The sequence below is a fragment of the Mobula hypostoma genome, chromosome 8, assembly GCF_963921235.1.
Source record: "Mobula hypostoma chromosome 8, sMobHyp1.1, whole genome shotgun sequence".
Lineage (NCBI taxonomy): Eukaryota > Metazoa > Chordata > Chondrichthyes > Myliobatiformes > Myliobatidae > Mobula > Mobula hypostoma.
In genome coordinates this window covers 154793981-154819782 of record NC_086104.1, presented here as the reverse complement: position 1 = coordinate 154819782, position 25802 = coordinate 154793981, and the positions used below count along the sequence as shown (strand labels likewise).

Genomic DNA, 25802 nt, shown 5'->3' with positions numbered 1-25802 from the left:
AAGCATTCTGACTGACTGCATCACAACCTGGAATGGAAATTCCAATGCATGGGATCGTAACAGGCCACTGTGCTCCATAACGAGGACAGCTCTCCTCACTACCCAGGACATCTACATAAGACATGAATCTTGAGGAAGGTGACCTTAATCATCAAGAACTCCCACCATCCAGGCCATGCCCGCTCCCCAACGCTGCCATCAGGTAGAAGATCATCAGGTGCCGTGTCATTATGACGTGGGCGACCACGGTCTTTCCATGTCCATGATTGTTCTTGGCAAATTTTCTACAGAAGTGGTTTGCTATTGCCTTCTTCTGGGTAACCCCAGCCATTATCAATACTGCTCAGAGATTGTCTGTCTGGCGTCGGTGGTCACATAACCAGGACTTGTGATATGCACCACCTGCTCCATGGTTTCACGTGACTCTGATCAGTTGGGGGGGAGGGGGGGTTGTAAGCAGGTGCTACACCTTGCCCAAGGGTGACCTGCAGGCTAGCAGAGTGCTCTCCCCTCCATCCAGGACACCTACACCAGGTGAGGTCTCAGGGTGACCTCCATTATCAGGGAAACCACCAGCATCCGGACCATGCTCTCTTCTTGCTGCTGCCCTCAGGCAGAAGGTACAGGAACTTGGACCCCCACCTCAAGATCAAACCCATCGCCATCAGGTTCTTGAACCGTCCTGAAAATCCCTCATACCACCCTTGCCTGTACTACTTTTCCTTTCTCAACTTCAACTAGTGTTATTTTTATGTTGAAAGTCCTAGAAAGAGCGAACGTGGAGAGAATATTTCCAATAGTGGGGGGAGTCTAGGACCAGAGGGCACAGACTTGGAATACAAGGACATCCTGTTAGAACAGAACTGAGGAGGAGTTTCTTATGCCGGGGTGGTGAACATGTGGAATTCATTGCCACAGACGGCTGTGAAAGCCATGTCATTGGTCATATTTAGAGCAGAGACTGATTGGTTGTTGATTAGTCAGGGCAGAGAGACGGCTGGAAAATTGGGGTTGAGAAGGAAAATAAATCAGCCATGATGGAATGGCGGTACAAACTCGATGGATTCTGCTCCACCTTCTTACAAAATTTCCTTAGCCAGGGTAGAATGTCGTGAACCTGTGCACTTCATTGCCATAGACAGCCGTTTTGTTTGCACCCTCACCTCAGCTTTCAGCGGTTGTGGGTTCAATCCTGCTGAGGGGCCTTACACAGGGAACACAGCACTGTCAGTGCATCTCACTCTCAGAGACGGAGATATCAAACTGGAGCTTTCACACGGGTGGATGCACACAATCCCTAGACACCAATAAAAACAGTAGACTAGCAGACCGGGCAACATGCGGTCCTCAGCTGAGGATCTGGATGACCCTGCGCCACTGCCTGAAGGATGCCGATAAAGCGAAGTGCTGGAGGAACTCAGGCAGCATCTGTGGAAGAGGAGGAAAGCTCACATTTTGGGTTGAATGCGAGAACTATCCAAAAGCGTTGACCATCCCTTTCCCTCCACAGATGCTGCCTGAGGGGTTCCCAACCTGGGGTCTGCAGACTCCTTGCATAATGCTGGAGACCAGGCGGCATCTACGGAAAAAAGTACAGTCGACATTTCGGGCCGAAACCCTTCGGCAGGACTCCCTAAAAGCTCCACAGTGCTGGTGGAACATGGTGGGTCGGGCAACATTTACGGTGGGATATGGACAGTCAACATCTAGACCAGGGGACCCAACCTTTTTTATGCCATGGACCAATACCATTAAGCAGGTGTGCAACAAAGCGGTCCCCCATTCTAAGTCAGGTCTCATCAATAAAGAGGAGGCTGCAATGGCCCCAACAGATTCACGAGTGAAGCACTACCTCACCTAGAAGGACTGCTTGGGCCCTAAATGGAGGTGAGGGAGGAGGTGAATGGGCAGGTGTAGCACTTTTTCCTCTTCCAGGGATAAGTCCCTAGAGGGGGATTAGTGCGGAGGGATCAATGGACAAGGGAATCATGGAGGGAGCAATCCATTCAGAAAGCGGAGGATAGGGAAAGGAAAATGGAAGAGATGCGAGTGAGGGCAGTATCTATGGTGGAGGGAGGGAAACCTCTTTCTTTGGAGGAGGACGGCATCTCTGATGTCTTGGAAAGGAAACGAAGTAACTGAGAAAAGGGAATGGCATTTTTACAGGAGACAGGGTAGGAAGAGGTATAGTCAAGAGAGCCATGGGAATTGGTAGATTTATAGAAGATATCAGTAGCCAGTTATCTCCAGAGATGGAGCTGGAGAGATCGAAAAAGAGAGGGGTGTCGGAAATGGACCAAGTGAAGCCAAGGGCAGGAGGGCAAGTTAGAGGGAAGGTTGATGAAATTGATGAGCTCAGCGCGAGCACATGAAGCAGAAAGATTTGGGAAGCATCACCAGTGAAGGCCTGGAACATGAACTGTTCCATGTTGCCGATGAAAAGACAGGCATAGCTGGGGCCCATGAGGGTCAGTGCCCATGGTTACATCCCAAGTTAAGTACTGAGTATGAGAATTAGGTCCGCCGGACGGAGGGTGTTAGTGGGTCCTGTATTTATGAAGGCTCACTTGCTAAAAGTTCTCTTTACAACCCCATCTACCTATGATTCAACTTTCAATGTATTATAGATCTGTATTCCCAGGTGCTTCTGTTCTACTGGACTCCTCAGTGCCCTACCATTCACCATGCAAGTCCTAACCCGGGTTTGTCCTTTCAAAGTACAACACTCTACATCTGTCTGCATTGAATTTCATTTGCCATTTTTCAGCCCATTTTCCAAGCTGGTCCAGATCCTGCTGCGGCCTTCCTCACTGCCCACCACATCCCCAACTTCCTTACCGAGCGGCAGATGTGACTTCAGAAGAAGGGACCAGATGGTGGAACCTCAATGGATTTGAAGATTCACTGTTTACAGTGCAAGGTGACCGGTCTCAGTCTCCACCCAGGCCCTGGCCCTGGCCCCAGCCCAGCTCCCAATCTACTCCCTGGTATCCAGATCCCTGAATGCCTTACCACTGGACACCATCCAGCTGACACAGTACCGAGGGAAAACCGTCTGTGGATCATCACGGTACGTGAGGAGGTAGTCAAAGCCGTTCTGGAAGACAAAGATCAAAAAGGGGTTGCTGACACAGTTTGTTCAAAGCTCAATGATACGAAGTTCCCTGGAGCTCGGCAACAGCAACTTCTTACTGGATTAGAGGTAAAACCACACTTCTGAACTTTTGGGTAGCCTATCTATTGTGATCCTTAACTTTACTAACTAGCTAGAGGTTCATCACCTTTCTGAAATCCTGAAACTATTTACCTTGGCACATTGACAACCCCCCCACCCAGCAAACAAACCCCTGAAAAAACATCTGTTCCCTAAGAAACTGGGAGATGGATATCCTATCACCACTAAAACTATTGAAGTTATAGAGCACTATACAGCACAAAAACAGGTCCTTCAACCCATCCAGTTTGTGCTGATTGGTTATTCTGCCTAGTCCCATTGACCTCTACCTGGACCATAGCTCTCCAGAGGGATCTTAGAGTCCAAGTCCATAGGACACTCAGAGCTGCTGCGCAGGTTGACTCTGTAGTTAAGGCAGCGTACAGTGCATTGGCCTTCATCAACCATGGGATTGAGTTTTAAGAGCCGAGAGGTAATGTTCCAGCTATATAGGACCCTGGTCAGACACCACTTGGAGTACTGTGCTCAGTTCTGGTCGCCTCATTACAGGAAGGATGTAGAAATTATAGAAAGGGTGCAGAGGAGATTTACAAGGATGTTGCCTGGATTGGGGAGGATGCCTTATGAGAATACGTTGAGTGAGCTTGGCCTTTTCTCCTTGGAGCGACGAAGGATGAGAGGTGACCTGATATGGGTGTATAAGATGATGGGAGGCATTGATCATGTGAATAGTCAGAGGCTTTTTCCCAGGGCTGAGATGGCTAGCACGAGAGGGCACAGTTTTAAGGCTCTTGAAAGTAGGTACAGAGGACCACGCTGTACATCTTCTAAATGATGACTCTCACTTTTCCCTTACGGAAAAAACACACAAAATCTGGCTGGCAGGCCTGACTGCAGCTAAGAAGATTTTAGTTCAGCGTTGGAAACCTCCCCATGATATTTCAAATACTCACTGGCTTCAGAACTTTTTGGACATTTCTTACCTGGAACTTTCATCAGCAAGAGTAAATGATGCACGACCAAACACAATCTTAATGTGGACAAATTTGATATCTAACTTAAAAGATCCTTTGCTAAAATAGGAATGCTTTGTCTGTGTATGCACTACTATTCAGTTGGTTGGTGGAGGGGAGAGGGATGGGGGAGAGAGGGGTGGAGGGGGGATGGTGATGAAGGCTGGTGGTGGCTGGGTTAAACAGTCAAAATGTGATTAGCAACTGGTTGTATTGAATGTAGTTTGTTGGTGCTGCAATAAAAGTTAATAATAAAAAAAAGTAGGTACAGAGATGTCAGGGGTAAGTTTTTTTTAAATACACAGAGAGTGGTGAGTGCGTGGAATGGGCTGCCAGCAACAGTGGTGGAGGAGGATACAATAGGGTCTTTTAAGAGGCTCCTGGATAGGTACACGGAGCTTAGAAAAACAGAGGGCTATGGGTAACCCTAGGTAATTTCTAAGATAAGGACATGTTCAGCACAGCTTTGTGGGCCGAAGGGCCTGTATTGCGATGTAGGTTTTCTATGTTTCTATGTCTATACCTCACCCGCACCCCCCCATCCTTGTACTCATCCTAAGCTTCTCTTAAATGTTGAAACCAAACCCGCATACACCACTTCCAATGGCAGCTTGTTCCCCACTCACATTATTAATCCTTATTCTCGAAGAAATCACCAACGGGACACTAAAATCAGAACTTTATGACCAAAATGTGAAATATCCTCAACACCATAAGCTTCAGAGACGTCGTTTATTATCAACTACAATGACAGACTCACTGTACCTTACTATCTCATCTTGTTGTACCTTTAACGGTGAATTCCACATAGCACATCTCAGTCAGCTGCGGGATGCCACCCCTCCCCCCCCGCAAAAGGGAACCCAGGCCTCCCTACCACAGCCTTAGAGAATGGAAAAGCCAGGATGTTCCCTTGTAGAGGCATTTCACTGGGAAAATTATTTCCCCACTGGAACTTCAGACACTAATTGCCTTCTAGGACTTGTGCATCAGGGCAGCACAGGCGTGTAGTGGTTAGCATAACGCTTTACAGTCCCAACGAACAGGGGTCAATTCCGCCACTGTCTGGAAGAAACCTGTATGTCGTGGTCGGGAGAGCTCCTCTGGGTGTTTCGGTTTTCTTCCACATTTCAAAGTTCAGAGTAACTTTTATCATCAAAGTACATACATGCCATACATTTCCTTACAGGCATACTCAATAAATCTATAGAATAGTAACCCTAACAGAATCATTGAAAGATCTCCCAACTAGGGTGTTCTACCATAGCGCAGAAGACAGCAAGATGTGCAAATACAAAAAGAAATAATTTTTTAAAATAAATTAATAAATAAATAGGCAATATCAACAACATGAGATGAAGAGTCCTTGAAAGTAATTCCATTGGTTGTGGGAACATTTCAATGACGAGGCAAGTGAAGTTGAGTACGGGTTAGGGTTAGAAGTTGTGGGCACGCTAAGTTGGCAGCGGAAGTATGGTGACACTTGTGGGCTGCCCCCAGTACATCCTCGGACTGTACTGGTTGTTATTGTAAATGACACACTTACTGTATGTTTCGCTGTACATGTGACAAATAAAGCTAACCTTTATATTAAAAAACAGTGGACCCCCTACACCATCTGCAGTACCCAGCCTTACCTCGTCAAATGATCGGTGCGGTTTGATCACCATCTGGGACTCGTACGATGTAACCCTCACACAGTTGGGATGCTCTGGCACATCAGGGTGATCCACAGCCCTGTCCAAAACACACGAGCTATCAGAGCAGATGGTTTTAAATGAGACTAGCTCAAGTAGGTACAATGTTGGAAACCACGCATTTTTGTTTAATAGTACTTTTTATAAAGATTTGTATTTTTTTTTAAACAAACTCATGTATGTTTTACAGTCACTAGCCGAAAGCGGTATAACAGCTAAACTAACGGTTTATCGTCTTTCTCATTAGCACATTACCCCCGTGTTGTAACTGTTTTAATTAGGTACCTGACTATTTTATTCTTATCTAAGGGATTGTCCTTATCTCATTATAAAAGTGATAGATTTATCTGGAGGCACCATCTTGGCTTTTTCTTTATTGCTTTGTCTTGGCATCTATACACCCCTTGGCATCATTTCTCAGCTCTATATTTAGTTTGCTTGGTATTTGTATACTTGTTTGTGCTCCAAAATAAACTGAAATCTTGGAACTAATACTGCTCATCATTCCATTCCTGACTCCCAAAAGAACCCCAATCAGAAAGTAAACAGATCTGACAGCATGGAAGATGGGCCGAAGGGCCGGTTCTTTCTATGTTACGTCCCCAAGCTTGCAGCTGACACAAACATTGGCCGTGTAGGGTGACAATGAGGAGGAAAGCTTTAGACCAGGGGATCCCAACTTGGGGTCCATGGATAGTAGTGTGGCGACCCACTTTCTGGCACACACGAACCGGCTCACAACAGCGCGCGCAGGCAGAGGGCCGGCAGCAAAAAGGGCGCCAAGCCATCTTCACCAGCAGGGGGAAAATCCCACGCGCAGAAAGGGTCTGGGAATATACATTCCCCACAGTAGTCCCGCCCAGGGAGGGCGGGAACGGGAAGGCTTTAAAGCAGGCCGCGAAGTTTGAATAAATCTCTTTCATCGCAACTCTAACTCACCGACTCCGTGTGGTTATTCTAGCGCTGTGTGTAGCACATCGCTACAATTGGTGACCCCGACGGCCCAAACGATATTTGGACCAGAGATGACCGACGCTGCATCTGTTCACGCAGTTTCGTTAAAACTGCCAAGCTTCTGGACGCTGCGACCCCAATTATGGTTCGAACAAGCAGAAGCACAATTCCACATTCGGCAGATAACCTCGGAGTCCACTCGCTACTACTACGTGCTGAGCTCCCTCGACCAGGAGACTGCTGCACAAGTTGAGGAGTTTATACAGTCGCCCCCGGAGGACGGCAAATACACAGCATTCAAAGCCCTGCTCATAAGGACTTTCGGACTCTCACAGCGCGAACGAGCACGCCGCTTAATGCACCTGGATGGTTTGGGAGACAGGCCGCCGTCAGCATTAATGAACGAGATGCTGGCCCTGGCTGAAGGGCACAAACCCTGCCTCATGTTTGAGCAGGCGTTCCTAGAGCAACTGCCCGAGGACATATGCCTGCTGCTGTCCGACGCAGATTTCAGCGACCCCCGGGAGGTGGCGGCCCGAGCAGATGTGCTGTGGAATGCCAGGAAAGAGAGAGGGGCATCCGTCGCACAAATCACCAAGCCACGTGCCCAACGACAGACCAGACCAGGCCCGGCAGCAGAGCCTACAAAACCGGGCAACGGGAGTGAGGAGCCCAACGAACAATGGTGTTTCTACCACCAGCGGTGGGGCACAGAGGCCTGCCGCTGCAGACCACCCTGCAAATTCCCGGGAAACACCAGGGCCCGGCCGCCGCTGATGGCTACGGCGGCTGGCCATCAGGACAGCCTCCTGTACCTCTGGGACAAGCAGTCGGGATGCCGCTTTTTGGTCGACACCGGAGCGGAGATCAGCGTCTTACCTCCAACGAGTTACGACACCCGCAACAGAGAACCGGGACCCACCCTGAGGGCCGCTAATGGCAGCACAATACGAACCTACGGCACCCGCACGGTGCGGCTACAGTTCAGCTCCAGCCGGTTCACGTGGGACTTCACACTGGCCGCCGTGGCCCAACCACTCCTGGGGGCGAATTTTCTACGAGCCCACAGCCTGCTGGTCGACTTGCAAGGGAAGCGATTAGTCCACGCCAAGACTTTTCAAATGTTCTCCCTGGGTGAAGCACAGTTGCCAGCCCCACACCTGGACTCCATCACGCTGTCCGACGATGAATTCACCAGGGTCCTGGCGGATTTCCCATCAGTACTGACACCACAGTTCACGGCAGCCATGCCCAGACACGGAGTACAGCACCACATCCCGACCCAGGGACCACCCCTCCACGCCCGCGCTCAAAGGCTTCCCCCGGACAAGTTCCGACTGGCGAAGGAGGAGTTCAAGAAGATGAAGGAATTGGGGATCATACGACGGTCCGACAGCCCATGGGCCTCCCCCCTGCACATGTTGCCCAAGGCAACGGGGGGCTGGAGACCATGCAGTGACTACCGCAGACTGAACGAGGCTACAACGCCAGACCGCTAACCTGTGCCGCACATTCAAGACTTCGCAGCAAACCTACACGGCGCAAGGATCTTTTCCAAGGTAGACCTCGTCCGGGGATACCATCAAATCCCTGTACATCCGGACGACATCCCCAAAACAGCACTTATCACCCCGTTCGGACTTTTCGAATTCCTCCGAATGCCGTTTGGTCTAAAGAATGCCGCACAGACTTTCCAGCGGCTAATGGACGCGGTGGGACGCGACCTGGACTTTGCATTCATCTATTTGGACAACATCCTCATAGCCAGCAGGAGCATCTGTCCCACCTCCGCCAGCTCTACTCCCGCCTGAGCGAATTCGGCCTTACGATCAATCCAGCCAAATGCCAGTTCGGACTCGACACCATCGACTTCCTGGGCCACAGGATTACTAAAGACGGGGCAACCCCGCTACCCGCCAAGGTAGACGCGGTCCGCCACTTCCCCTGACCCAACACAATCAAAGGCTTGCAGGAATTCGTGGGTATGGTGAACTTTTACCACCGTTTCCTCCCCTCAGCAGCCCGAACCATGCGCCCCTTGTTCACTCTAATGTCGGGTAAGGGCAAGGACATTACCTGGGACGAAGAGGCCGCAACCGCTTTCGTTAAAACCAAAGAAGCCTTGGCAAACACCGCGATGCTAGTGCACCCCAGAACGGACGTTCCTACTGCCCTCACGGTGGACGCATCCAACACAGTGGTCGGTGGAGTGCTGGAACAACTCATCGAGGGTCGCTGGCAATCCCTGGCGTTCTTCAACAAACACCTACGACCACCCGAACTCAAATACAGTGCTTTCGACCGGGAGCTATTGGCACTATACCTGGCAATCCGGCATTTCAGGTACTTCTTAGAAGGTAGGCCCTTCACCGCATTCACAGACCACAAACCGCTTACCTTTGCGTTCACTAAGGTGTCCGACCCCTGGTTGTCCCGCCAGCAGCAACATCTGTCCTACATCTCCGAGTACACGATGGACATCCAGCATGTCTCTGGAAAGAACAACGTAGTGGCGGACGCACTTTCCAGACCTACCATACAGGCCCTGTCCCAGGGGGTGGACTACGCAGCGCTGGCAGAGGCACAGCAGGCAGATGCTGAGATCCCCAGTTACAGGACTGCAGTCTCCGGTTTGCAGCTCCAAGACCTCCCCGTAGGCCCAGGTGAGAGGACCCTACTATGTGACGTAGCTACCGGCCAACCCCGCCCCGTCGTCCCAGCAGCCTGGCGCCGGCGGGTTTTTGAATCTATTCACGACTTAGCGCACCCCTCCATCAGGACAACCGTCCGGCTGGTCTCCAACAGGTTCGTGTGGCATGGGCTGCGTAAACAGGTCAGTGAATGGGCCAAAACGTGCATGCAGTGCCAAACGGCCAAGGTGCAGCGGCACACCAAGGCTCCGCCGCAGCGGTTCGAACCCACCCGCCAGAGGTTTGACCACATCCATGTGGATATCGTGGGGCCCCTGCCAGTGTCGCGAGGAGCACGGTATCTAACTATGATAGACCGGTTCACCAGATGGCCAGAGGCAGTCCCGCTCAGCGACACCACCTGCGAATCCTGCGCCCGAGCACTGATCGCAACCTGGGTAGCCCGCTTCGGGGTACCGGCCCACATTACCTCCGACAGGGGCGCCCAGTTCACCTTCAGCCTGTGGTCAGCTATGGCCAGCCTTTTAGGAACACAGCTACACCACACAACTGCCTACCACCCACAGTCGAACGGACTAGTGGAGCGCTTCCACCGTCACCTGAAATCGGCTCTCATGGCCCGCCTGGAGGGGCCTAACTGGGTGGACGAGCTTCCCTGGGTCCTGCTCGGAATCCGCACGGCGCCCAAAGAGGATCTGCACACCTCGTCGGCCGAGTTGGTGTACAGCGCACCCCTGGTAGTCCCAGGAGAGTTCATACCAGCCCCAAGGGGTCAAGAGGAAGAACCCACAGCAGTCCTGGACAGACCACGAGAGAGGCTCGGTAACCTGGTCCCCATACCCACTTCACAGCACGGACAGAGCCCAACCTGCGTACCCAAAGACCTGCAGAACTGTAAGTTTCTTTTTGTACGACAGGGCGGACACCGGGCACCGCTACAGCGGCCCTACAAGGGACCGTTTAAGGTGATCAGGAACAACGGGTCCACGTTCGTGCTGGACATTGGGGGGAGAGAGGAGGTTTTCACGGTGGACCCACTCAAACCGGCCCATGTGGACTTGGCGCAGCCGGTCCAGGCTCAGGCACCGCGGCGCAGGGGCAGACCTCCCAAACAGAGGCCGATCCAGACTGTGGACATTGGGGGAGGTATCGCCGGTTCTTGGGGGGGGGGGGGTTATGTGGCGACCCACTTTCTGGCACACACGAACCGGCTCACAACAGCGCGCGCAGGCAGGGGGCCGGCAGCAAAAAGGGCGCCAGGCCATCTTCACCAGCAGGGGGAAAATCCCGCGCGCAGAAAGGGTCTGGGAATATACATTCCCCACAGTAGTCCCGCCCAGGGAGGGCGGGAACGGGAAGGCTTTAAAGCGGCCCGCGAAGTTTGAATAAATCTCTTTCATCGCAACTCTAACTCACCGACTCCGTGTGGTTATTCTAGCGCTGTGTGTAGCACATCGCTACAGTAGGCAGTTAATGATAGGGGTCCATGGCATAAAAGAGGTTGTGGAACTCTGCTTTGGACTGCAAGACATGGGAGCAGAATTTGACCATTCAGCCCATTGAGCTTGCTCTACCTTTAGAGTGAATGGCAGAGAATGTCGGGCCGAGTGAGGAACATGCACCAGCAAGGAGTGGGGTACGCCAATTCTCACCTCGATAACAACACCATCATATTGTTCTTTTCGTCCACGTGGTAGCGCCGGATGTAGAGGTAATCCCTCGAGTACATGGGATACTGGAGATGGACACAGACAGTCTGTCAGTCACCACTGTTACACATCATCTCTCCATTTTAATCACATCCTACCTCAGCAACTAAAGGTCTTCTGCATTAATTACTCATAAATGTGGTCTGATCTTCATCTAAGTCACAATAATAGACAAACACAATCTGCATAAACTAAAAACACAAACAATTGTACCTTTCACATACTTATTGAACACATTGTTTAATCATTCACAGTCCAGGCTGGAAAAAGTATGTGAACAGAAATAACTTCTTCAAACGTGTCCTGTAGCTACTGATCAGACTTGCACAACTGTGAGGAGGAATTTTAGACAGTTCCTCTATACAAAACTGTTCCAATTAATCAGTATTTCTGGGATACTTTGCATGAACAGCCCTCTTTGGGTCATGTCATAGCATCTCAATTGGGTTAAGGTCCAGACTCTTGACTTGGCCATTCCAAAACACAAATTTTCTTCTTTTTAAACCATTCTGTTGTTGATTTATTCTTCTGTTTTGGATCATTGTCTTTTTGCATCATCCAACTTCTACTAAGCTTCAGGTGACAGGCTGCTACATTACCATTCTCCTGTAAAATGTCTTGATGCAATTTTGAATTCATTGTTCACTCAATGATTGCAAGCTGTCCAGGCCCTGAGGCAGCAAAGCTCCTTCCATCATGCTTCACAGCTGGGATGAGGTTTTGGTGTTGGTGTGCAGCCCCCCTTTTCCCTCCAAACATTACAATATACATTTCTGCCAAAAAGTTCAACGTTTTTCTCATCTGTCCACAGAACCTTGTCCCAGAAGCATTGTGGAGTAACCAGGTGATCTTTTGGAGAGTTGAGAGATGCAGCAATGTTTTCTTTGGAGAACAGTGGTTTCCTTCATACTGTCCTTCCATGAACACCATTCTTGTTCAGCGTTTTTCTTACAGTGAACACATGAACAGAGACTTGAGCAAGTTCTAGAGATTTCTGCTATTACCCTTGGGTTCTTTTTCACCTCCTGCAGCATTGCACGTTATGCTCTTGGTGTGACCCTTGCAGGAAGCCCAGTCCAAGGGAGAGTAGCAACAGTACTGAATTTCCTCCATTTGTAGACAGTTTCTCTTACTGTGGACTGATGAACACTCAGATCTTCAGAAATGCTGCTGTGGCCTTTTCCAGCTTCATGTATCTCTGCAATTTCTCTTCTAATGTCCTTTGGAAGTCACTTTTGTTTGAGGCACAGTGTACCTTAACAGATCTTTCTTGAGAAGAGCACTCTCTGTCAGTAACATGACTTGACTTTGTGTGTCTTTCTCACACCTCTATAACCCACATCTCCAATCCCATCTCATTAATTGAAACATCTGACTCCAATTAGCTTTTGTAGAAGACATTACCCCAGAGGTTCACGTACTTCTTTTGAACCTGGACTGCAATCGTTTAAATACTCAGTATTGACAAGCACAACAATTGTTTGCGTAATTAGTTCAGGCAGATTATGTTCACCTATTATTGTGACTTAGATGAAGATCAGACTACATTTTATGAGTAATTAGTGTACAGAACCAGATAATTGCAAAGAGTTCACAAACCTTTTCTTGCAGTTGTAGCTAGGGTGCACAGTATTGAAGATTGGTTAAAATGGGAAGGTGGGTGGGAAACAGAAATAAGAGTACTGTACTTCGCTTTGCATTGGCTCAGTTGTTTTAAGTGTTATTTGGTAACAGGAAAGACATTATATACAGTACAGTGCAATAGTCTTAAACACCCTAGCTATGTGCCCAAGACTTTTGCATAGTACTGTAAACACACCAAACTGTTGGTGACTTGTTCTGTTTACATAAAACACACCACTCTCGATAATGAGATGACCTCCCAAAGCAATTCGGTGTCAAACACACACATCCACAATCAGGAGTGACATGCCTCTGATCCAAGCATCAGTATTCATTAAGGCACATGATATAAAGAATTTAAAATATAAAATCTTCTGCTCAACTAGGACAGAACAGTACACTATGGTATAGGCTCTTCAGCTCATGAAGTTGTGCCAACCTTATAACCCAGGGGTCCCCAACCTTTTTTGCACTGCGGACCGGTTTAATACTGACAGTATTCTTGAGGACCGGTCGACCGGGGGGGCGCACAGGGGGTAGGGTTGCCAACGAACAGGACTAGCAGTCAAATGCATTGTTTACCCAAAAGACTACCATGACCATGAAGCCTTGCGCGGGCACCAATGCGCATGCACGTCGTGACCTGCCGATTTCTCCCACCCCCCCCCCCCCGCCCCAAGCAAATCCTTTCTGGCGATTCTGTTCATTGGGGGGGGGGTGTTAATCACTACGGGAATATAGGCGATAAGTGGGTAATACACTCAATTTTGTTTCTAAAAGGGTTTATCTAACGAGTTTAATATTAAACACACAGCGCATATTTTCCTCGCATGGATATAATGATAAGTCAATTATCCGGGGAGCTTGAAGTGTTGAACGAACTTCCAGTAGAAGTGGCAGAAGCAGGTTTGATATTATCATTTAAAGAAACATTGGATAGGTATATGGACAGGAAAGGAATGGAGGGTTATGGGCTGAGTGCAGGTCGGCGGGACTAGGTGAGAGTAGCGTTCGGCACGGACTAGAAGGGCTGAGATGGTCTGTTTCCGTGCTGTAATTGTTATATGGTTATATAGGTCACTTATGTCAATAGCATCACAACATTTTAAGTAATATTTGGATATTAAACGCACAGCACATATTCTCCCCGTATGAATATATAAAATCATTGCAACGCACCAATATCGCTGAATCAGTGGGAGCCCTGGGCTTGTTTTCCTGCAACAACACCGTCCTATCGAGGGGTGATGGGAGACAGCGATACTCGAAGGGGGTTCTTGATGTCCAGTCTATTCCGCAATTTAGTTTTCGTTGCATTCATTGCAGAAAACTCCGCTTAGCAGAAAAATGTTGGAAATGGAAGCAATGTTTTCAGTGCTTTCGTGGCTATCTCAGGATATTTAGCCTTGACTTTGATCCAGAATGCCGACAGAGATGTTATGTCAAACATACTTTTCAGCCCGTCGTCATTTGCAAGCTCGAGGAGTTGATCGCCTTCCCGCGCTGAGACGGATGACGCGCGGGTCATAACCTCGCAGGCGTAATGGCTGATCAGTGGCCGTGACAGGGAATGAGGAAAGGTGCAGCTGACCAAATCATATCGCTTCCTCGCGGCCCGGTAGCGCATGCTCTGCGGCCCGGTGGTTGGGGACCGCTGTTATAACCTACTCTAAGATCAATCTATCTCGTCCCTCCCACATAACCCTCCATTTTTCGATCATACATACAAGGGGTGATTGATAGGTTTGTGGCCTATGGTAGGAGGGGTCAATTTTAGAAAACCTAGCACATTTATTTTTCAACATAGTCCCCTCCTACATGTACACACTTAGTCCAGCAGTCGTGGAGCATACGGATCTTGGACCTCCAGAAAGTGTCCATGGATAGGTGATTGATAAGTTCGTGGCCTAGGGTAGAAGGAGATGAGTTTGTTACGTACCCTGTAACTAGGTTGCCAAACCAGCAGAAATGGACCACTTAGTTGGAGTCTGGATTACTGGAACTAAGAAAGTTTTATTAAAGAAATAAGCAACACAGTACTCTAATCATAAAGATATAAATGCAACAGGTTAGCAATGAATAAACACACATGTACACAGAACTAGGATAATAGGATCAGTCAAGCTCTGTCGCAGTCTAGGGGTAAAATGATCAGTCTCAAGTGACTCAGAGTTCAGTTCAGTTTAGTTCAGTTCGCAGTAATCGCTGTCGTGCCGTTGGAGAGAGAGAGAATGAATTCTCAATTCAAACAGACCTTGATGTTCCTCGCAGTTAGCTTTCGGGCGAGCCCTTTGTAATGTCTTCTGAGGTCACCGACTGTGACCCCTCCGTTCCGGATACAATCGTTCTTCCGCGGTGAACCCGGCACCCAGGCAAGGGCGGACACACACACCAGGTTCCGCCAATCGTACCTTCTCACCCTGTGCGTCTATGGTCGGTCCCGCAACCAGACCTCCAAAACTCCCACCACTTGTGGGGGCACACCGCACTTCCAGGGTCTCATTATCTCGTGGTGTTGTGTGTGTGTCCCTTGCCTTAGCGAACCTGTTCCTTTTATCCCCCTGCTGGGGTATCGCCTGTCCATCAAACTTCAAACAGTTCAGGTTCAAAGCAACTGGTCTCTGACAATACTCGGAACTGTGTCTCCTTTCGGTAATCTCTCTCGTCTCCTATTAACATTTCTGAATGTTCCCTCATTGTCTTTCTTATCGGCCTCAATCTTCTGATAACTTGGTATTTTGTCACAAGTGATACAGCTCTCATTACATGCACATGCAGGTCAACTCTTTGAGTGATCATGCAGAAAGTTTGAAGTTAATAACTCATCCCCTTCTACCTTAGGCCACAAACTTATCAATCACCCCTGATGAGTTATTAACTGATGAGTTATTAATTTCAAACTTTCTGCAAGAGTTGAACTGCATGTGCATGTAACGAGAGCTGTATAACTCATCTCCTTCTACCTTAGGCCACAAATTTACCAATCACCCTCATATGTCTAGAGTCAGCCATAGAGTCATAAATCACAAAACAGGCCCTTCAGCTCATCTAGTCCATCCCAAACTGTTATTCTGCATACTCCCATCCACCTGCACCATAGCTTTCCCATCCATGTACTTATCCAAACTTCACAAACTTTGAAACCGAGCCCGTATCCAACACTTCCGCTGGCCAGTCTTGAGGCCCTCTGTTGGTCAGGGTCAACCATGAAAGTTGCATCCCAGTTGTCCACTTGATACACAAGCCAGGGCTGTACGATATGGAGAGCAAGCTGTTGCCCATGTAGCAGGCTTCCCCGTCCGTGCAGCTGATGAATCCAAAGGAACGGCAGAGACCGATACAGTTTGGTACTAGTGGCGTCGTAGGAGTTGCCAGTCAGTGTTGAACTAAACATAGGACTGCCTTAGGAACCCCAGATCTAGATTCTTCCTCGAGGTTTACTCCCAAAGCCTTCCCCATGAGCGGGTATAGCCTCAAGGCAGCAGAGGCTTGAGATCAGAGTTTTCCTTCTCCGAGATCAGTTGCCAACCAGGGCTGATGACCCCATCTGCCTGAAGCGACTGGTTTTAAGGTGCCAGTAACCTGCCTTTGCCCCTTCTCCCGTCGGTAGAAACAATTCCAACCGGCTTAGTAGCTAAGCCACATGTCAAGGCCAGGAGCTGGACTTGGTTGTCAGAAGCTATTTGGGATGGAGACTATTGGGAGCATTTAAGAGGTAGTAGGAGCTTATCCCCACTACCACCACCATTTATGACAACCTGAAGGAACCAATCCAAGAGTCTCTTAAATGTCTAATGTATCTACCTCTATCACCATCCACGACAGTGGGTTCACGTACCCACTACTCTTTGTTTAAAAAAAAAACTACCTTTAACATCTCTCTTAAATTTTGCTCTAATCACTTCTGGTATTAGCCATTTCCACCCTAGGAAAAGGCACTGGCTGTCCACTGTATCTAAGCCTCTTATAATCTCACACACACTTCTATCAGGAAATGTCTCATCCTCTAGACGAGACAGATGACAATTTTTTTTTTGATTGATGGAGTTCAACCCAGATAAGTGTGAGGTGGTTCATTTTGGTAGGTCAAATATGATGGCAGAATATAGTATTAATGGTAAGACTCTTGGCAGCATGGAGGATCAGAGGGATCTTGGGGTTCGAGTCCATAGGACGCTCAAAGCAGCTGCGCAGGTTGACTCCGTGGTTAAGAAGGCGTACGGTGTATTGGCCTTCAACAATCGTGGAATTGAATTCAGGAGCCGAGAGGTAATGTTGCAGCTAGATAGGACCCTGGTCAGACCCCACTTGGAGTACTGTGCTCAGTTCTGGTCGCCTCACTAAAGGAAGGATGTGGAAACCATAGAAAGGGTGCAGAGGAGATTTACAAGGATGTTGCCTGGATTGGGGAGCATGCCTTATGAGAACAGGTTGAGTGAACTCAGCCTTTTCTCCTTGGAGTGACGGAGGATGAGAGGTGACCTGATAGAGGTGTATAAGATGATGAGAAGCATTGATTGTGTGGATAATCAGAGGCTTTTTCCCAGGGCTGAAATGGCTAACACAAGAGGACACAGGTTTAAGGTGCTGGCGAGTAGGTACAGAGGAGATGTCAGGGGTAAGTCTTTTTACGCAGAGAGTGATGAGTGCGTGGAATGGGCTGCTGGCAACGGTGGTGGAGGCGGAAATGATAGGGTCTTTAAAGAGACTTTTGGATAGGTACATGGAGCTTAGAAAAATGGAGGGCTATAGGTAAGCCTAGTAATTTCTAAGGTAGGGACATTTCAGCACAACTTTGTGGGCTGGAAGGCCCGTATTATGCTGAATATTTTCTATGTTTCTATGAACGCAGTCTGGTAATAAGCTGCACGAATCTGTTTTTACCATCATGATGAAAATGCCCGGTCCCTGGACGATTGCTCACTTAACAAGCACATGCATGTGTGATCATGATGCTCAGTGGCTTGGAAGCAGCTTCCGTTCAGGTCAGGGCACCAAACACAATGCCGGACGAACTCTCCTCGGCAGGCAACATCTATTAATGGACCTGACGAAGGGTCTCGGCCCGAAACGTTGACTGTACCTCTTCCTAGAGATGCTGCCTGGCCTGCTGCGTTCACCAGCGACTTTGATGTGCGTTGATCCATTAATGGACAGTTGGCATTTCTGGTCAAGAACATTCTCTGGAAGGGAATCCAGAGAAGGTTCAGGAGAATGATCCCAGGAATGAAGGGATAATGTATGAGGAGCATTTGATGGCACTGGGCCTGTACTTGCTGGAGTGGAGAAGAGCGAGAGGGAGTTCTCCTTGGAACTTTTCGAATATTGAAAGGCCTAGATAGAATAGATGTTTCCTCTAGTGAGGCAGTCTAGGACCACGGGGCAAAGCCTCAGATTAGGATATTCCTTTAGAACAGACATGGAGGAATTTCTTTTGCCAAAGGATTGTGAATCTGTGGAATTCATTGCCACAGACGGCTGTGGAGGCCAAGTAATTAAGTATATTTAAAGCAGAGGTTTATAGTTTCTTGATTAGTAAGCGTGTGAAAGGTTATGGGGAGAATGACGTTGAAAAGGATTACAAATCAACCATGATTGATGATGGAGCAGACTTGATGGGCTGAATGGCCTCACTCTGCTGCTACCCATTCATTTCCCTCCACAGATGCCACTCAACCCGCCAAATTCCTCCCACATCTCGTTTGCTGCTTCAGATTCCACCGTCTGCAGCCTCTCATATTTCCTATTCGGTTCACAACTGGACAGCAGGTGACCAGACAAGAGCCGCCGGAAGAATGTCACACATGCTTTAGAGATGGAAAACGTGCTTACCGGGAAATGCGTGACCCAGTGGACAACCTCCGACCCAGAGACCTCATCCCGTTCGATCACTTCCAGCTTAATTACCAGCTCATCCCATTTCTTCCTGTATTCGGTGTCCAGCTGCAAGGAGACCCCCCCCCATTAGATAATGTGGCAGAGGAAGGCTTCACTCCACCTTAATTAACCACAGGAGGAACATCATCGGGAATAGTTCTTGCCCCAGGCAAAACTGCCCAGGGCTACAAAGACAAGAACCAATCTTGTCAGAACAGCGAGTTGCTGGTTTCCGCTCTTGTTGCAGGACAGCAACCTCTCTCTCCCTTGACTGGGGGGACTGGGGAGGAAAAAGAGCCTCTGTGAGATGCCATAGTCCTGTAGTTTTTGATGGAATCTAGATCAGGGTCACTTGTGGGGAGGGGGTGGGGTTGTAGATTCAAGTTGGGGGAGGGTCAATGTTTCTGCTGCCCGTGTGGGTGGGGGGCTTTGGGGATCTAATGTTCTATTATTCATTCTATGGGCTTTCTTGTTTCAAGGCTCTCTGTGGAGAGCAAGAATTTCAGGTTGTATACTGTATACATTCTCTGAAAATAAATTGGAACATTTGTCCAGAGCCAAGTAAGACTCAGGCTATGTCCACACTAGACCGGATAATTTTGAAAACGCCGGTTTCGCGCAAAAACGACAGGCATCCACACCAGGCGTTTTTAAAAATACCTCTGTCCACATTAAAATGGATATTTGGACAAATCTCTTCCTACTGGGCATGTGCAGGACACACAGAAAACAAACGAAGAGGAAACTGTATACTTGGTGCACGTTTGTCTAGATACAGACTGGAAAAATGTTGGTGCGCGTTTGTCCAGAAACATTTCCTACAGCCATGGTCTCTTCACCAATGAAAGGGACGACAGCTACAACGAAATGCAATAAGGCTTGTTACTGGGCAAAAGTGAAATTTGCTGTTACCTCATTTGTTTGCCTTTACTTTTGCCGTGTCTTTGTGTATTATTTTGTTATATTTAACATGTGCAATAAAACGAATTACTGGGCAGAAGTGACAATTGTATCTATTGAATGTTTGCACAAGCAATCCATTAATAAAGCTCCTGTTAAATGTATAAAACATGTCTGCATCAGTGTTATCTTGTATTTCCATACAATGTTACATTAGGCTGTTACACATCTATTGTCAGATATCGTTGTGGTGGTGTTGGAGGTTGTGTTCAGGAAAACAATGAGATGCCGCGCTGCCGCCACCATTTGTTCCGGTACGTCATGACAGCGGTTTTAAAATTAGCTGGTTACCCCGTCCACATTACGCCAGGTAGTAGGCGTTTTCAGATTTATTCACTCTGGAGAGCGTCTCTGAAAATCTCCATTTTTGGGGGAGGAAACACAGTTTCAGTGTGGACGGAGGGTCAAAACGAAGAGAAAAAGCTTCGGTTACGGATTTATCCGGTCTAGTGTGGACGTAGCCTTAGTATACTAGATCCCTCACACAGACAATGGTTGACAGTCAGAGCTGGAGCAAAGAATGCCTGATAGATGTCCAAGGTGAGGTTGTGGAGGACGAGCGAGGAGGTACCACAGCCTCCAGAAAGGCTAACTGCATCTTGAGGACAAGGTCACCAAGTCAACCTTCAGTACAGGAAGGGAACCCTGGACATGCAGGGGCAAGCAGAGAGATCAACAGTAGTCCACAGACTTCTGCAACCCACGTGGCTGTGGGGTGGACAACTACAATTCTGCATTCATTTAGTCCAGGGGTTCCCAACCTTCTCTATGCCATAGACTCCTACCATTAACCGCGGGTCTATGTACTCCAGGCTGGGAGCCCCTGATATGATCAGAACATTGGGATCACCTCAATCCAGGGAGAAAGAGCTGGGACTTGGAGGAAAAGAAAGTGCCCCATTTCCTTTGATCAGTCACAATAAATGACTTCATTTTTATTGCACATTCACGTTCATTACCATTCAACCATATAAACATACACCGCTAAAGGAAACAATATTCCTCCGAACACAGTACATATAACTCACACAACACAACATAAAAAGTAATATTCCCACAAATAAATTGACAAATAATCAAATATATTCCAGAAGACTGACATTTAGCACAAGGTGCATTTACAACACAAGTTCAAAAGCAAACACAGTAACAAACACTACTGGTGTTTCACAAGATCACAAGATAAAGGAGTAGGCCATTCGGCCCATCGAGTGCTCCGCAGCTCCCCCATGAGCTAAACTATTTACCCATCTAGTTCCAATTTCCAGCTTTTTCCCCATACCCTGACTAATTAGATACCTGTCAATCTCCTCCTTAATACCCTCAATAAGTGATGAGACCTGGGTGCTTGGCAGTCTCATAGCCTGGGGGAAGCTATTTCCCACCCTAATAGTCTTTGTCCTAATACGACTGTACCTCTGCCTGATAGTGGAGGGGGAGGGAGTCAATGAGATTGTACAAGGGAATGTATAAAAATTAGCTGAATAATATAATGCAACACTGTACATTTCTAATCCTCTTCAGGATTACCTATACACCAACTCTTAAAAGATTTAGTTCTGCAGACATACCTGCACGTTGAAGAACTGTCGAGGGGTAACGTCATTGTATGTGCCAAAAACTGCAAGGGGAAAAAAGTGAAATGAGTGAATGTTCTCATTACGACTCTCAAGAGAAGATTAACAAAGCAGAGCCCACCGTTACTATGTGTTACCGCTTTACCGAGGCCAAGTAGAGAAATTAATGCCATCAAATCCAACCTTAATTAGGACGAAACTGCTGGAGGAACTCAGCTGGTCAACCTCTGTGGCAGGAAAGGCCACAGACGTTGCCAAGACTCGCTGAGTTCCTCCAGCAGTTTCGTTTTGGTACCGGATTCAACCATCTGTCCTCTCGTGGTCTCTGAATTGTGAAACTGCATTTGCCTCCTTGAGGTCACTGGGTGCCCTGCTGGTTTGTACGTTAATTGCCGAGGTCTAATCACTGGAATACTGTCCACATGGTCCTTTCTCATCGGCAGCTGTGAATCTATTCATCCACAGAGAACAGTGTGGCATCGCTCAGAACAAACCTGGTCTTCCTCACCACAGACACAAAGCAGGGACTGTATAGTGATCTGGCCTAGGAAAGACAGCTGAATTCTGCTCTGGTCAACTGGGACTTACAGTCACCTTGGCTCACAACATCTAGCCCAGTGTACAGTAGTACGCTGGCGTAGTGGTAAGATCAGTCCGAGAGACAGGGAGCCCATAGGTCTTTCCTGGAATTGGAGGATCGTCCCTACGCATGGATGGGAGGGAGGGAGGGAGGGAGCGAAGAATAAAAGGAGCTTGTTTTGCTGTGTTGTCTTGGTGCTTGTTCAGTTCTGTCTTGCTCTGCCAAGTATCATGGGCATGCTATGTTGGCACTGGAATGTGTAACGACCCTGGTGGGCTGCCCCCAGCACATCCCTGTGTGTGTTGGTTGTTGACATAAACAATGGATTTCACTGCTTCAATGTACTGCCATTGTTCAGTCATTAGGGGCCATGTCGTATGATTTGGTCAAGTCACGGTCTTTCCGTGCCCATGATTGCTCTTGGCAAATTTTTCCACAGAAGTGGTCTGCCATTGCCTTCTTCAGTGTCTTTACAAGGCAGGTAACTCTTCAGAGATTGTCTGCCTGGAGTCAGTGGTCACATAACCAGGACTTGTGATATGCACCAGCTGCTCGTACGACCATCCACCACCTGCTCCCATGGGTTCACGTGACCCTGATCGGGGGCTAAGCAGGAGCTACACCTTGCCCAAGGGTGACCTGTAGGCCAGCAGAGGGAAGGGGCACCTTACACCTCCCTTTTCAACCTGCCACCCAGCACATATGATAACTAAATTAACCCGTATCAAGTGATCTGGAGACAAGTCTCACCTGGCAGATGTATTTGATGTATTGGGACTTTATCAAAAGTAGTGAATGGCAAGAATATTGAATATAGATCAATAGAAAAATTCATATACATAACACAAGAGAGCAGTCTTGGTTCCTAATGCTTTTACAATCCAAACATCAAGAATGAGGCATTAAAATTGTTGCTTAAAGCTGTTCTATCAAATGTTACAAGAGCAAAGGCAAACGGAAAAAAAAGGTCAAGAGAAGTCCCAATTAAAAAGTGGTCACGTCTTCTCATACCAGACTAGCGATAACAGAAATTCCGTTGATAACATTTAACCAGAACTAAGTACTGTGATGCCGGCTAAAGAAAGCCAAGAAACCTCTCGAAAAATGCAGAAGTAACTATACCTTAACTGCTGGAAAATGCACCAAGCCACATGCATACAAGGGAACACACAAAAATACAGGCAAGCATAGGAAAATTAAGCCACAAGAAAAATAACAATTCTACACCCTGATCCAACAGGAGCAGGCCCTTCAGCTCTTCTTGTGGCAAATTAATTGCACAAGTAATCAAATGCCCAACTAAACTAATCCCTTCTACACTTACAATGGCAATATCCCTCCACTCTCTGCATACTGATGAGAACATCTAAAAGCCTCACAAATGCCCAAGCACATGTACCTCATCCACTACACGCCAGAAACTGTTTAAAAACCTGTCCCAGACACTTCCTTTGAACTTGCGCCATCTCACCTTGCATGCATGCCCTCCAGAATGAGATAAAACCATAATATGGTGCAATTCACCGTGCTGTTTGAGAGGGAGAGTGGCGGGGTGGAGATTCATCTCTACCAACGGAGGTGTGAGGTGCTCCTTCCCTCTGCTAGCCTGCAGGTCACCCTTGGGCAAGGTGTAGCACCTGCTTAGCCTCCCCCCACCCCACACACCCTGGGTCAGGCTTGTGAAGCCATGGGAGAGGTTGGTGGATGGTCAAATGAGCAGCTGGTGGATATCACAAGTCCTGGTTACGTGACCACTGACACCAGGCAGACAATCTCCAAAGGGCATTAATAATGGCTGGGGTCACTTATCTTGTAAGGACACCCCTCAGAAGAAGCCAATGGCAAACCACTTCTGTAGCAAAATTTGTCAAGAACAATCGTGGTCAAGATCATGATCGCCCATGTCATATGACCCAGCATACAATGATGATGATGTTTGACAGTAAGAAGCTCAAACTGGATGTATTAATATTACAGTTGAGTAAAGGTAACTGCCCTTCAAAAGGCCGCAACCTTGTCATAGTGGTAAAAGAAGGCTTGCGTGCCTTAATGACCCGGAGAGCTATGTTGGCTGGAGTCAGGGCTTTGTGCTTTGGCCCTTGGTAGAGTCACCCATGGCAAACAGGTCAAAGGGTAGAGGCCAGACTAAGTGTGGTCCACAAGTCCTCCAGGTTCAGGGGTTCATCTCAGGGCCAACAACCCTGACTGGTCAAACAAAGTTGTTATGCAAACAGCAATGAAGAATCCTTCTACATCTGAGTGCAACAGTATTGCTGAGTCTTCACTCAGGACTTTATGACTGACAGTAGTGAAGAGCTGCTGACATGATGAAGTCCTGAACACTGCCAGAAATGGAGGACCTTCATTGCTGCCCTAGATGCCAGCAGCGCAAGGGGCAGCAAGTAAAAGGTAACTACAGGGACCAACATTCTCCAGTGGAGAGCTCTCACCTGGCTTGAAGCAACAACCAGCTGGAGGAACTCAGTGGGTTGAGCAACATCGGTAAGATGATGGAGGAGGAATCAAAGTTTCAGGTGGAACCCTTTGCATTAGGACCCACCGAGTTGCTCCAGCAGCTTAGATGCTGCTCCAGATCCCATCATCTTCAGTCCCTCATGTCCACATCCATCCTGGGCTCAGCAAGACAATTATCCAGCTCTATGCTGACCAACACCGGCCACTGCGCTGCTGGACCAGGGTCAGAGGTAGAAGGTAACCCATGGCCACAAGTGTTGAGTGAAGCACAGTACTGTGCAAATGTCTTAGGCACATGTAAAAAAAATCCTGTAAAGTGAAGACACTTTCAAAAATAATTAAATGAAAAGTTTCTAAGTATCAAAAAAAAACACCAAATCAAATCAATTTTTGGTGTGACCATCCTTTGCCTTTAAAACCGCATCAGTTCTCTTCAGTGCAAAGTCATGCAGTTTTATATGAAAAAAAAACAGCTGGCAGGTTGTTCCAAGCACCTTGGAGAACTTGCCACAGTTCTTCTGCAGACTTTGGCTGTCTCACTTGCTTCTGTCTCTCCAGGTAATCTCAGGCAGCCTTGAAGATGTTGAGATCAGGGCTCTGTGAAGGCCGTACCATCTGAAACCATACAGAAAATCTTTGATGCCCAAGACTTTTCCACAGTACTTTAGAAACTACTGGCCTCTCGACAAAGGCTTTGGTCAGTACCAGAATAGGCAGCTGTCACACATGGACATTTTCTACCCAACTGCTCAAGGGAAGGGATCGGCCTTCCTTTGAGCAAGGACCCCAACACTCCAAGCTGTGCTCTCTTCTCACTGCTGCCACTGGGAAGCAGCTATAGGAACCTAAGGTCGCACACCAGCAGGTTTACCCTACAACCACCAGGCTCCTGATCCAGTGTGAACAACCTCAACTCTGAACTGATGCACAATTTATAGACTCACTTTCAAGGACTCTACAACTCATGTTCTGAGTATTATTACTTAGATGTTTGTCAGGTCTTTGTTTGAGTGTAGTTTTGCATTGATATTTCTGCATTTCTTTATTTTAAGACCATAAGACAAAGGAGAAGTCAGCCATTCGGCCCATCAAGTCTGCTCCATCATTTTATCATGAGCTGATCCATTCTCCCATTTGGTCCCACTCCCCCGCCTTCTCACCATAACCTTTGATGCCCTGGCTACTCAGATACCTATCAATCTCTGCCTTAAATACATCCAATGACTTGGCCTCCACTGCTGCCCGTGGCAACAAATTCCAGAGATTCACCACCCTCTGACTAAAAAAATTTCTTCGCATTTCTGTTCTGAATGGGCGCCCTTCAATCTTTAAGTCATGCCCTCTCGTACTAGACTCCCCCATCATGGGAAACAACTTTGCCACATCCACTCTGTCCATGCCTTTCAACATTCGAAATGTTTCTATGAGGTCCCCCCTCATTCCTCTAAACTCCAAGGAATACAGTCCAAGAGCGGACAAACGTTCCTCATATGTTAACCTTTTCATTCCCG

General features: G+C 47.9%; 1 protein-coding gene across 2 annotated transcripts in view; it reads right to left on the bottom strand.

Annotated features, from left to right (window-relative positions):
- stard7 (StAR related lipid transfer domain containing 7) overlaps positions 1-25802 on the bottom strand; it is a 54876-nt gene that overhangs the window by 2643 nt on the left and 26431 nt on the right. The window contains exons 3-7 of one of the 2 annotated variants that reach the window (XM_063057146.1): positions 21231-21280; positions 18655-18765; positions 11143-11225; positions 5826-5925; positions 3013-3097 (exon numbers count right to left, since the gene is read on the bottom strand). In XM_063057146.1, the coding sequence (XP_062913216.1) occupies positions 3013-3097; positions 5826-5925; positions 11143-11225; positions 18655-18765; positions 21231-21280 (429 nt within the window). The remainder of the gene's footprint in view (positions 1-3012; positions 3098-5825; positions 5926-11142; positions 11226-18654; positions 18766-21230; positions 21281-25802) is intronic. The other variant, XM_063057147.1, reaches the window with a different exon arrangement.